Source organism: Drosophila sechellia, chromosome 3R, assembly GCF_004382195.2.
Source record: "Drosophila sechellia strain sech25 chromosome 3R, ASM438219v1, whole genome shotgun sequence".
NCBI lineage: Eukaryota > Metazoa > Arthropoda > Insecta > Diptera > Drosophilidae > Drosophila > Drosophila sechellia.
The window spans coordinates 26,907,428-26,919,734 of NC_045952.1; the positions used below are offsets into that span (position 1 = coordinate 26,907,428).

At 42.4% G+C, this 12,307-nt stretch overlaps 1 protein-coding gene and 1 long non-coding RNA gene across 5 annotated transcripts in view; one reads left to right on the forward strand and one right to left on the reverse strand.

Annotated features, from left to right (window-relative positions):
• Window positions 1-12,307, reverse strand: part of LOC116801627 — a 127,182-nt gene that overhangs the window by 94,765 nt on the left and 20,110 nt on the right. The window lies entirely within an intron of this gene.
• The window catches only part of LOC6618761, a 57,477-nt gene that overhangs the window by 40,479 nt on the left and 4,691 nt on the right, over window positions 1-12,307 (forward strand). The window contains exons 3-5 of one of the 3 annotated variants that reach the window (XM_032722411.1): window positions 3,273-3,468; window positions 5,057-5,148; window positions 5,436-5,546. In XM_032722411.1, coding sequence (XP_032578302.1) covers window positions 3,324-3,468; window positions 5,057-5,148; window positions 5,436-5,546 — 348 coding nt within the window. In that variant the 5' untranslated portion in view covers window positions 3,273-3,323. Of the gene's footprint in view, window positions 1-3,272; window positions 3,469-5,056; window positions 5,149-5,435; window positions 5,547-6,144; window positions 6,394-12,307 lie in introns of those variants that run through there. The other 2 variants (XM_002042983.2, XM_032722412.1) reach the window with 2 other exon arrangements.

The following is a 12,307-nucleotide window of genomic DNA, read 5'->3' on the forward strand; positions in this document are numbered from 1 at the left end:
AGGGCCTTCTTTCCGGCGAGGAGGATGTGGCATAAACACTGATTGATTGATTAGAGGCTGGAGCTCTAAGAGAGGCCGGAGGAGCAGCAGCAGCAACAGTAGCACAAGTGCTCTAGTCGCCTCGCACGGGCACTAAACCTAATGAGAAGCCCTCGAGCAAGTGTCGCATCAATCAAGGACGCATTTAATGCGTTATAAGTGTGTGCGTATGATAGCAACGATTTCTCTTGATTTGCGATTGTTTAGGTGTATATGCTCCGTCTGACAGCGGGCGATTAGCAAAGTGGATCAGCGAAATGAATGAGTTTCAGGGCCGGCACAGCTGACTGAATCCTTTAAGTGCTTCTGGCCTTAAAGCCGTTCCACTTTCCCTGTTTCCCATTTTTCTCCCTACAACAATGCCAATTTTCGGTAGCTCAAGTGTCGGCGATTGGCATCATAGCTCCAAAATCGATGCTAACTGGACAGACAACTGGGCTTACCTGATGCTGGCTCAGCAACTGCTCTCCAATAACTACTTATTGTTTACACTTAAAAAAAGTTAGAAAACCACCAAAAAATACAAGAGGGCAGTCAACGTAAATAAATAGTCCACTTTAAGAAAATATGTAACACTGAGAAATCTATAAGATACTCATTTTCTATATATCAACATAGAAACATACTTTTAATTTGAGTGCAGCTGTTGTTAGCCATACAACAATCGATTGCGTTTTGCGAACTATTTCAGGTCATTTCAGAAAATCATCTAAATTGGCTCGGCCACTGCTTTTGATGGGTTTGCTGACGTGTCCACCCCTCCGATTTGATTCGATTTCAACTCCATCGATATCCCCGCGTACAGATACTTTTGCCCCCGTCCATCGGTTTTCGATTTTGTCAGCCCCCTGGCAAAGTGCTCATTATCAGCTGAAATGTTGTCAATTACGGATTTTCGTTTGCTTTGTTTTGATTTGACTTTCAATTGAATTTCTTCTCGGAATTTGAATAACCGGCATTGTCCTTTGTCCTTGGCATCGTAGCCATCGTCACGAGCGGTTGGCTCCAAAAGAATTCAAATCCGCCCGGAACCCCCTCCCTCGTCAACCAACCACCGACTTTCCCATTAGGTTAAGCGTCCTTTTCAGAGCTGACTGCTTATGATGAGCTGGGCTCTTATTGGCAAACTGCAAACTTTGTACATAAAAAATTAATTTGATTATTTCTCCCCAGCGCTTAGATTTGCGTTAATGACGCCATAATCAACTGTTTTATAGCACTTTAAAAAAGTTAATCGGACACATATACATGCACTGCACTGGACATTTTATTTAGCTGAAGCTGTAACTTTTTTAATTACACACGTTTTCATGTCTGGCAAGAAATTTTGATGCCTCTAGAAAGGCGCCGAATAATATTTTTTGTTAATTTACTCTGTTTATTATTATGATCTACGGAGCTCGGTTGGCTTTTCACGGCACGCACACATACATTAAATGAAATATTTCAATCTTATTTAACTCTTCGAAGCACAAAAGGATTTGGGTTGGGCCAGAAATTTACTATGCGGAGAAATTTCAATTAAAATCATAATGAAATATTTCGAAATTCGTTTTTATCAAATTTGAGCCGGACTACAAATTTTGTGAATTCCTAATGCCAGAGAACACAAAGACAATGGCTGGTAATACAAAAGGGGCTGAGGAACATCAGAGGATATCAGGCCCACAACCACGCAACCGCAAAATAATTTCCCTTAGTGCCCCGAAAACAGAAAGGCTATTAGTCAGAGAACGCCTGCTGCTCCGGGCCAGGCCATTCAAACAATAACACCGAAACATTAAAGTTCAAAATGATGACCCGAACATAATCGACTTGCCTACAATAATATTTAAATTTAATTTAAATGCTCACATGAGGGCATTTAACGGAGTCGATCCAGAAAACCAACCCGCAAGCAAACAAATCGATGAGGATGTGTCTCAATCTGCCGGACAATTTGCAAAACGATATGCTCGAAATGGTCGAAAGGAAAGGTCGTTGGGCATGCAAAATGCAAAGGCAACACTTCGTCCTACGTCCTTGGTCCGAGGTCCTTCATCCAGTGGGTGGCTGTGTAGGTTAATGCGATTGTTGTTTTTGAGGCAGAGGGACTACGACGACGATAACTTTGAGTCGCCTGCTTAAGAGCACAAAATGATTGGAGAGCAGAGGTCCCCCGTCCAGGCTAATGGCATTTTATTGCTCCAACTCTGGGGATTGTCTTTAGTTCTGGTTTTCTCTGTTTATTTCGAGGGATTGCCATTCAAAATTGGAAGCAAAACGCTCTGCGCACTCGACCTTAAGACGATGCAGTAAATGACATATAAGCCCCGACCCAGGCTTATGTGCTTAGGGCGCCTTGAGTTAATGCGTTGATATGATGATATCATTATCAAAATATCCTGGTCCGTACCGCAGTATCTCCGCTTCTGTATCTGTATCTGTATGTGCAGTGTATGCTTGCGGGCCATTTGTAACTTTTGACCATTAGCTTCTGTTTTTGCGGCCAAATGGAAGCCAAACAATTGGTCTTGCTGATTTTGCGGTCTAATTGATACACGACGCAGACGTCTTGTCCTGTCAGCCAAGTTACAAATGCAACCAGCAACTGACAATTGTTTTCAATGTTTTGGTCACTAGTATCCACCCTGTTCTCGAGATCTCCCTCTCTGTCCACTGTTCACATATACAATCTATTTCAGTTGTCACAGACGCACCGCCTCAGTCTCCTGTATGCCAAATAAAGCCTGTCAATCAGTGGGTGTTCTGATGCATCTGTCTGCTCTGGTCTGGTCTGGTCTGGTCTCGTCTGGGCGAACGCTGCGTATGCTTAATGCCATTTGGCTCACACGCACACTCACTCGCACAGAGAATCGCCTGTTGTGTGCTGTTTAGTTAAAGGTTTTTGTCCTGTTGCAAACTTTTTAAGCACGTCGAGCTGTTGAAACTTACGGACGCGTGTCATTGAAAGCCTTAGAAAGTTGTCAAACGGCAGAGGTGGGACACATATAGGACATAGAATGTACTCCGTGGTACAAAATGCAGAGATATAGACTGAAACAAAGCGCACTGAGAGAGCGGATAAATAGACTGAAGATGGGGCTAGATGGAAGAGCAACATTTCAATTTGCTGCTACTGCTGAAACTTTGACAAGTAGCCAGCCAGTTATCAATAAGCCTGAAAGCATCATCTCAAATATGATTATATGGTGCTTCAAACTTTTTCTCATGCACTGCAACTCTTTTTTCAGCAGCAACAGAAGCAGCAGCAGATATTGCGACTGTAGCGGCAACAAACAGACATGGCCAGCCAAAGGATACGGAGCCGGCCAGAAGAAGGACGAAAAGGACGGAGAATGAGCAGCGCCTGCCGACCGGGAGCCTTGCATACGGCATTCAATATGCTGGCGTTGAGCTGGATTATAATCTCAGAGTTATTGCTCAGTGGTAAGTGTTCAAAAGACCCACATATAAATGGCATATTGCAGGGCTTCCCCATCCTCATCCCCATCCGTTTCCGAATCCGAATCCCCCACCACTTCAGGCAGTCTGTCATGTTAAACAAGCTGAATTTATTATGCCAACTGCGTGTTGCGGGGCGTGGTTAAAATTGATTATTTAATCTACCAAATAACTGTTTATACACATATATTATGGACTGAACCACCCATTCATCCACCCATTGACCAGGCGAAAAACCAACTCTTCCGCCGAACGGCGGTGAAGTAGTCAATTTATTAAATGGCCCGGGAATGGGCGAGCATTGGCCTTTGATTAATATTGGTTTGTTCAATTAAAGTTGCCATAATTTGGCCAACCACATGCCTGTCACTCCACTTGTTTCCGTCGCCATCCCGCCGATCCCACAAATCGATGAAAACTTTTCCAATGGCATGTGCATGAACCGTTGCGAGGACAGGTCATTTATTGAGTACACTATCCTTCGAGACCGAAACTATATATTTATCATGGGTTTTTATGAGCCAGGATAAGAAGGCCATGAATATTAAAATATTTTAATATATTTCCATTCGCTCTGAGCCGGCACTTAATCAAGTGGTCGGTTTGATTAACAAATTGTGTTGCCCGCTATCTCGAAATATTCATTTAGGTCCGTAAATTTACTCATTAAGTTGAATTTATCTTTATTCATTTGGTACCTTAACAATAACTAAAGGTTTAGATGTAAATTAAATATATAAGTGTGTTAAAATTACACCCAGAAATTAAATTATTGCACCGCACCTTTTAATTGAATAATGTTCCAAGTAAAATCAATAAGATCTTTCCACATGCAGATATTTGCGATACCTGAAGTGATCACAGTTTCGTACAAATATATAAAAATTCATTTATTTTAATGGCTTGGATGTGCGGGAAATTCTTTTAAAGCCAAATCTTTAAATGTGTACGATTTCATCATAGGCAATTAAAGGAGCATTTAAACATATTAAAACCTTTAAAAAATTTTTTAACTTTAATTGCATATCTCAATGGCAAATACAACACTTTCTGCTCTTCACGTAAATTAATTTAATGCTTTGTGCTTATGGAATAATCATATTGGCACATCTCTTTACTGGAATTTATTTAAATTTCCAATTGATTCGAATGAGCCATGTTTAATGTTGATAATTGCGGCAACTCGCGTTCAATTGCGCTATTCAGTCGGTTCAAATGAAAATGGCAAATCGAAATCGAAACGAAATGGAATAAAATAAATAAATTGCATTTAATGCAAGTTAAATTTGGGCCGGACCCTCGACTTTGTCATAAATTAACATGGAAGTGGAGTTGCCAGTAGTTCAGTTCTGATACCTTTCCTTTGCCGCCTGGTTGGGTAATTGGGTTTTATTTTTCAGTATTTCTTTTTTTTGTATACCCACTGTAGACCGCCTCTCCGTTTCCCGTTGGCCCCGCATAATCGAATTCGTACGGTTGCGCATACGACATGTGGGACAAGTCATTCGGGAGATTCTACGGTTAAACGACTTTTGGGACTGTCTTTAATATTAATGCCACCGCACTCTTTCAGCTCACTGCCTGAAGGACCTGAAGATATTTGTACCGGAGGCCGTATTAATGGGAAATGCAGCGACATTGTCTTGTCAATACGATTTGGAGCAGGTAAGCGACACTTCCTCCAGGTATAGTCGTAAGTCGGCATGCGCGGGGGAACAGCAGCCAAGTCAACAATACGGAGGATATTGTCGTCGGCGGCATGCTTAATTATTATAATTACTTGCACTTTGTCTTGCCGTCGACGCCGTCGCTCCAGCAGTCTTCTGCCTCCTGCCGCCCGTCGCCTATTGTCCTGGCTGCTCCTTCCGCTCGGCTCCATCGGCTGGCACAGCTCCTCCTTTATTCACCACTCAGGCTTTTCATTAACGCATTTTCCTTCCGTTCCTTCGCAGGCGGCGCTTTACGCGGTACGCTGGTACTTCGGACAGGAGGAGTTCTACCGCTACGTTCCCCGCGAGGCCAAGCCCACATTTGTCTTCGCCGTAGCCGGCATTAATGTTGATGTAAGTTAAATTAAGCTGAAGATCGCACAATGAGCACAAGCTGCTCGTATTTTACTCTATTAAGTATGATACTCCTTGGAATTCGAGGTGTTCCAGTAGTATCGAAAATGCTCATTTCATATTCATTGTAATTTATGAAAGTATTAAAAAAAGAATAATTTCTTTAAAGTTGTTCCTCTACATTGAAATGAAAAAAGAGAATTTAACTTAACCATTAAAATCCGGATTTGTAAAGTCAGTGCTCGGTATCTGTTAGTTCGGCCTTTTGATTATAAGCCCCGTTTGTTTTGTTTTGGTTTTTGCTCGCCCATTGTCGGCTTAATGGACAAATCACTGGAGCAGCAGGGCATGTGTTTCGCTCGGGCCGAGTTTGCATTTTAACAAATGCAAAATGGGAAAGCATTCAAATGTTGTGCAAATATTTAAATGCGGACAATGCCGGGGGCAGTCGCAGTTGCCGCTGGCGTCTTGCCGCCTGTGTGTCCCTCTTTCGGTGTCACCCATTTTATTTCTATTTCTGTGCAATATTTGTTCACTTTTATTTACAATATTCGGTGGTGTTTTGCATTTACAAGTGGGCATGTGTGTGTTGTCTGTGTATGAAATATTCCGCTCTACAATTCGGAAAGTGCCACGACACACACACTAGCATGCAGCTGGCTGAAATATTGCGAAAAGTGCAAAATAGTTTATGGCGCGGCTGCTGGCAAACAAAACAAACAAATAAACAAACAAATTCTGCACTTGCAGCAACAAGGAGCGGACAGGATAGCCCACCTAGTGGGGAAAAATGCTCGGCATTCGCTGCACTCATGCTGCACTCATTAATAAAAACAACAGCCGCAAAGTAAGCGATAAATTACTCGACCAGAGTCCAGTGTGAAAAGTGGCGAAATTCTTTGAACGCCATTTAAAAATCACCGTTCATCTTCATGTGAAAAGCACCTTAAAATATATAAACAGTGTACAGAATCTTCTTAACACAAAGAAAAATAAAACTTTATTAGTAAGAGTCAGAGAACTGCAAGGGTGGCATTTTTTGCCACTCGACTCACACCCTACAATTTTGTGTGCGGGTGCTACCCGCCACGCACATCGCGGTTACTTACAAACAAACACACAGTATAAATCTGAACATGCAGACAAGACACCCCGTTGTGCGCGCACCCGAATCAATACGGTGCTCTGCGTCGCGGGTGCCGATCACACTCGGTCACATTACCGTTAAACACATGGGTGTTTCCAAAAATACTCTAGACTTTCTCGAATACTTTGTAAAATATGCCCTTCATCTTATTATTATATATTATTATAATTATATATATTATATTATATATTATTATATTATATATTATTAATATATATATATATATATATATATATAATTTAATTATTAATAATAAATAATAAAATTAATTAATTAATAATAATAATAATAAATATTATTATTAATAATTTAAATATAGATTATAGTAAAAATAATAGTAATAGTAATAATGCTAATAGCCGAATCTATGTACATAATGTCACAAAATTCATTTCAAAAATGACTTTATGTAAGAATATTTTTCATTAGAGTATTCAGCTAGCGACGTGTGAAAAATTACAAGGCAATAATTCAAAACGGGTGGCACACATTGAGTCCATCAAAGAGCAAAGACATGAGCACGAAAATTTTCTTGGGTATTCCCTTTTACCCTTCATTTCTTATACCCGTCACGCTTCCACCCATACAAATTTTAGGCGTACAAAAAATGACCAGAGAACTGCAGCCCGCGTACAAAAAATGACGTGCGGCCGATCGTTGACTGTGCGTCCACTCACCCAAACGGTTATTGCGCAGCAGGCCTCGGGTGGTTTTTTTACTCGTAACAATAACACCACGTTGGTAAAACACTCGAGTATTTTGTGTTGCCGCAAGTAGGGTGTCAAAAAACACGGGGTGCCTAGAGTACCGAGTGTATATCGGGTGGACGTAGAGTGCCAGTGGCGGGCTGCAGTTCTCTGGTAAGAGTATCGTTAAAATCTCTTTACAGACTGGCTAAGTACCTTGAATACACACACCTCAGTAATCTTAATCATAAAAATTGCATTAACAATTAAATGCTTTTGTACAATGTACAATATAATGTTCAACTGATTTAAGAACCCGATAACATCTGCTTTCTGCCGATCAAGTGAACGTATTCAAATAAACAGTCTGTGTGAGAGCGTCGATTTCCGAGGGTTGTGAAAAACGAATCGATTGTCGTATAATCATAAATAAATAAAATTGAATTTACCATGAAAAATTTGTATGGACGAAATATAAATTGAAAACTCATTCGTCCGCACATAAAACTGCAAACTCATTTACAAACACTTCGGGCTACATTTTTCAAATGCGCCAAAAGGGGGAACGTTAAATAATCATAAATAATGGCATAAAGCGAGGGTGCAATGATGGAGTAATGTTTGTTTTGTGTAAGCGAAACAAAGCAATCGAGGGATGGCGAGGGCTGCTCCATAGAAATAATTTGCCCCCGACTTCCGTTTCCGGTTTGTCTGTCTGCCTGCTGCTCGCCTTGCCAAAAATCCATTGGTCTTTTTGGCCATCTCAACTGTATCGATAATGGCGTGCTGGCCACATCAATCAGCGTGGACTTGATTAATTTGCTTTGATTGTGTCTTTAATTTGCACCCCCAGTCGCCCCAATGCATTGGCCGAGACAAAAGGAGATGAAAAAGAGAGAGTCGTGCGAAAGAAAACCGAAATAAAATACAATAAAATACAATAAAATACGGAAAAAATAAAGCAGTCCCTGCTCAGATGTTAATTTGCCACTAATTAGCATTCAAAGGCATTTTTGCACTAATTAAATATTTCGATTGCAGCGTTCGGGGTCCTTGGCGTTCTGTGGGCGTGGCTGTGGGCAGTGCAGTGGGCGGGGCGTCCAGCTATGCGTGTTAATTATTTCCCAATTCCATCTCCCCCCACCGATCTTTATTTGGCCTTACAGCGCCATCGAATTGGAAACTATTCAATGAAAACGAGCACGCTAACAAACAAACCAACACATTCAGGTTAATGCGAAAATTTTTGTAGCCTACTTATGGGAGCGCTGCAGATGGATGCAAACTCATTTTAATTTGAGCAAATTTTCACTCCACTCCCGAGCAAAACGGCTTGAGACGCAATCAGCCGTTAACCGCTAAAGGTGAAAAGCGTAAGAAAAGATGGGAAATCCGAGTGGAGTGGAGCTTGGGGATCCTGTGGTCGATTGCATAATGCAAATGATTTAGCCATCGTGCTCGCTGTGCAATTAAGTTTGAAGGTTGCCCATAGTTTTTAGACCCCACCCCACTGGCCACGCTGCTGCTGATGATGATGCCATGTTAAAAGGTGGCTTTTGAAAAGTGCAAAAGTAAAACTAAACTAAAAAAAAAGGTGAAGGTGGAAAAAATACCCTACACCCCAAGGCAGCAGCAACAAATCGAAATGAGGCGCCGGCAGCTGTGTTTTCCAACTTAAATTGATAGTTGCCGACACTAACGAAGGCAAACGTCAAAGGCCACACCACAAATGGAAATGGAATTTTTAAGTTATGCCAAGGCAACTGGGCCAAATGAAGAGGGGAATGGCTAGTGGATGCAGAATGCAGGATGCTGGATGGTGATAGTGAGCCAGCTACGAAATTGTGGCAAGTGCCTTAATTGAGATTAAAACATTATAACTTGACTTGTTTTACTTTTGCTAAATCATTTCAACAGCTAAACACGCTTAATGAGAAAAGTTACGCTCGTGCCAAGTTGGCGGCCATTATGCATATGCATACATGTGTGTGCGAGCATGTGAATGCGAAGGAGTGTGTGTGTGGGTGAGGGGCGTGTCGTAGGTGTGGTATGGGCGTGGCCCATAAAGCATCGGGCACTCGAAAGGCAGCTGCAGCTGCTGATGATGCTGCCGCTGACATCCAAAGGCACTTGTGGGCGCTGCAGGAGATGGGGGCGTGGCCGACCGACCAAAGTGCACTCGTGTCGTCCACTTGAGCGTTATTGGAATGTAAATGTATGCATATTAAGGCGGTGGGCAGGAAGTCAACGCCAAGTCGCGTCGTCAAAACTTCAAAAGTCATTCAGCAAGGCAAAGCAACAGCCACGCCTACCGCCCCTATGCATCACACTCGGAAAAAAATAGTGGAGCTTTTAGCTTCGATAATTGGTTTCTGATTTAGGACAGCTAGAGCTTCATAGGAGTATTTAAAACAAATTTTAGGGCACTTTTAATAAATATTTTCTGTTGCTATGATTTATGTCAGATATATTTCCTAGTCCTAGATTTTTCTCTGTGCAGTACTTTTCACATGTCAACGGGGACAACGGCAAAAAAAGTAAATATATAGAAATGTAAAAAGGGGGAAATAAACAGGAAAGCCATAATGTTAAATGTAATTAAATTTTTAATTTAGAGACAGCGCTCGCTTCGCTGGCAATCTTCAATTAAAAACACAATTACCAGGCTGCTCTCTCAACGGGTTGAGGGTCATCCTTTAAAAAGGGGAAGGGGCAGTCCTTTGCAGAGCGGGAACGGGAATAGGATATGCCAAGTGCTCTAAAGTTTTGCGGCTTATTCATTGTCCGCCACAACAATAAAATCGCCAGCAAGCCTGTGTCCCTGTTCCTTTCTCTGTTGCTGTCTCCCTTTCTCTGCCATCGGCTTGTGGACACACTTTTCCTCGGCACTCACCCGCTTTTCCAGCCGCGGAGATCCCAGAAATTTGCACCCCAAAAACTTTTTGCACACTGTCAACACGGAAGGAATTATTCCGCATTAAGTTTGCGGTAATGGCAGCGTCACTCGTACTCCAACACACACACACTCGAAAGCAGTGTACTTTTGGCTTTTGCCTGAGTGTCCTGGCTGCTGGCGCGCTTGCTTTTAACATTGTTAATAACCCGACACGCCTCGCATTTATGCACAGCAATGTGCGCTTAAAATTAATGCACTTGCCTCTGGGAAATTTCAGCGGCGACCGAAAAGGGAAAACTGGCGACAGAATTGACCAAAAAAGTTGCCCGTTGTCTATGGTCTACGATTTGAATGTACTCCCAAGGGTTTCCCCTTTTTGTGGGCTTCTTTAGGCAGTTGTTAATTAGATGCACTAGACAGGAGAAGGAGGCGAAGAATTAAGTGTGCAAAGGGCAAGGGCTAATTTTCTATGGCTGATTCAGGCAAGTTTTTAAGGTCTTAATGGGCTACATTTTAAGATACAAGGTAGTGTTCTTTGTTGCAAAAAGGCCATGCGGAATCAGTTTTTTTTGTACGTTTTTTAAAATTACGTTAATATTTAGAATTATGATGATAATTTAGTTCGATTTATTTACGAAATTTGATATTCATTTTACTTAATTTGTAGCATTCTTTCAACCACATTGAACTTTAATCCGTGTACCTTATGAAATCCCCCTTTCTGAGGACTCACTTCAATTTCCATTAGCCACTCAGGCTAGTCACATGCAGGCATTTTCCCCAAGCCATTTTCCCCCAGCCATTTTTCCGCTGTTGTTGTTTACGCCATTGCGCGGCCTTGGCTAGAAATTGTTGTGTGACAAATGGCAACAAATAAACATAATAAATAAAAATGCGAAATGCATTCGTGAAGTGTGCACACCCAGCTCCCCGGAATCGCAGAGTGTAACTAGCTGCGTCCGTCCTGCAGGTTTCCATCCAACGGCCGCCAAATGGCATTGGTTAGAGGGTCGGTGGGTTGGGGATTGGGGGTTTGCGGGTGCTTTAGTGGGGGTGAGGCATTCACTTGGGCGTGCTGTTGTCTGCCTGGGCCAACAATGAGCACAATAAAAAGCCATGCATTTTCCAAACACCAAAAATTGTTCATAGCAACTGCTCTGGCAGCAAAAGAAGAATAACAACCGCACCGGAAACATCTCATTCACTAAATTTGTGGTCGGTTTTTGCCCAGCGTTAGGCAGTCGAAGTTGTGAAATGCCAACGGCAACTGGAAAATTCGCAGAAGTGGGTGGCATGGCCGGGGGAAAATTGGTTGGAGAAAGAGGAGCCGTTAGTTACAACAATGCTCCAGGCAACGGAAATTCGGCATGACATAATACGTGCACATGGGAGTGTGTGAGCTCGTGAGCGTGTGTGTGTCGTGGAATAGGAGTAAAGGAGTGTGTGTGTGTGTGCGGTTGTGTGGCCGCGACTTGAGTTGATACAGCAATAATTCATAAAGTGTTGCATGCAAACGAGGATGCTGCAGCTGAGCTCTGGCTCACACAGATACTCCGCATCCTCGCGTGCGCGTGTGTTAGTGTGCCGCATGCGACAGCGTTGGCAAAATTAAAATTGCTGCACAACAAACAGCGGAAACTCAGCGAGGAGCCAGCAGTCGCAGGAGGAAGAAAACGGAAAATGGCTGTGGGAAAGTGCTGGGAAAATGGAATGGAATGGGATGGTAGCGAAGAGTAGGGTAGAGAAAAGTGAGTCAGGCAGGGCACTGCAATGAAATTCATTGTATTCTTACAACTCGACGACTCTGGCAGCTCAGCTCAGCCGGGCCGAGAGCTTTTTTGCCGTAAAGTTATTATTTCATAAAGCCAGAATTATTGAAACAATACTTTACTCTCACACATGGGTTGAAGGGGTGTGCGTGTGTGTTGGCTGGGAAAACTCCTGTGTGTGTTTGGCATGCAAAATTACGCTTTAGTGGCGTCATTTCATTTCTTTCTTCCTTTTTCTCATGCCAGAAAGTTGCAGCTGTGGC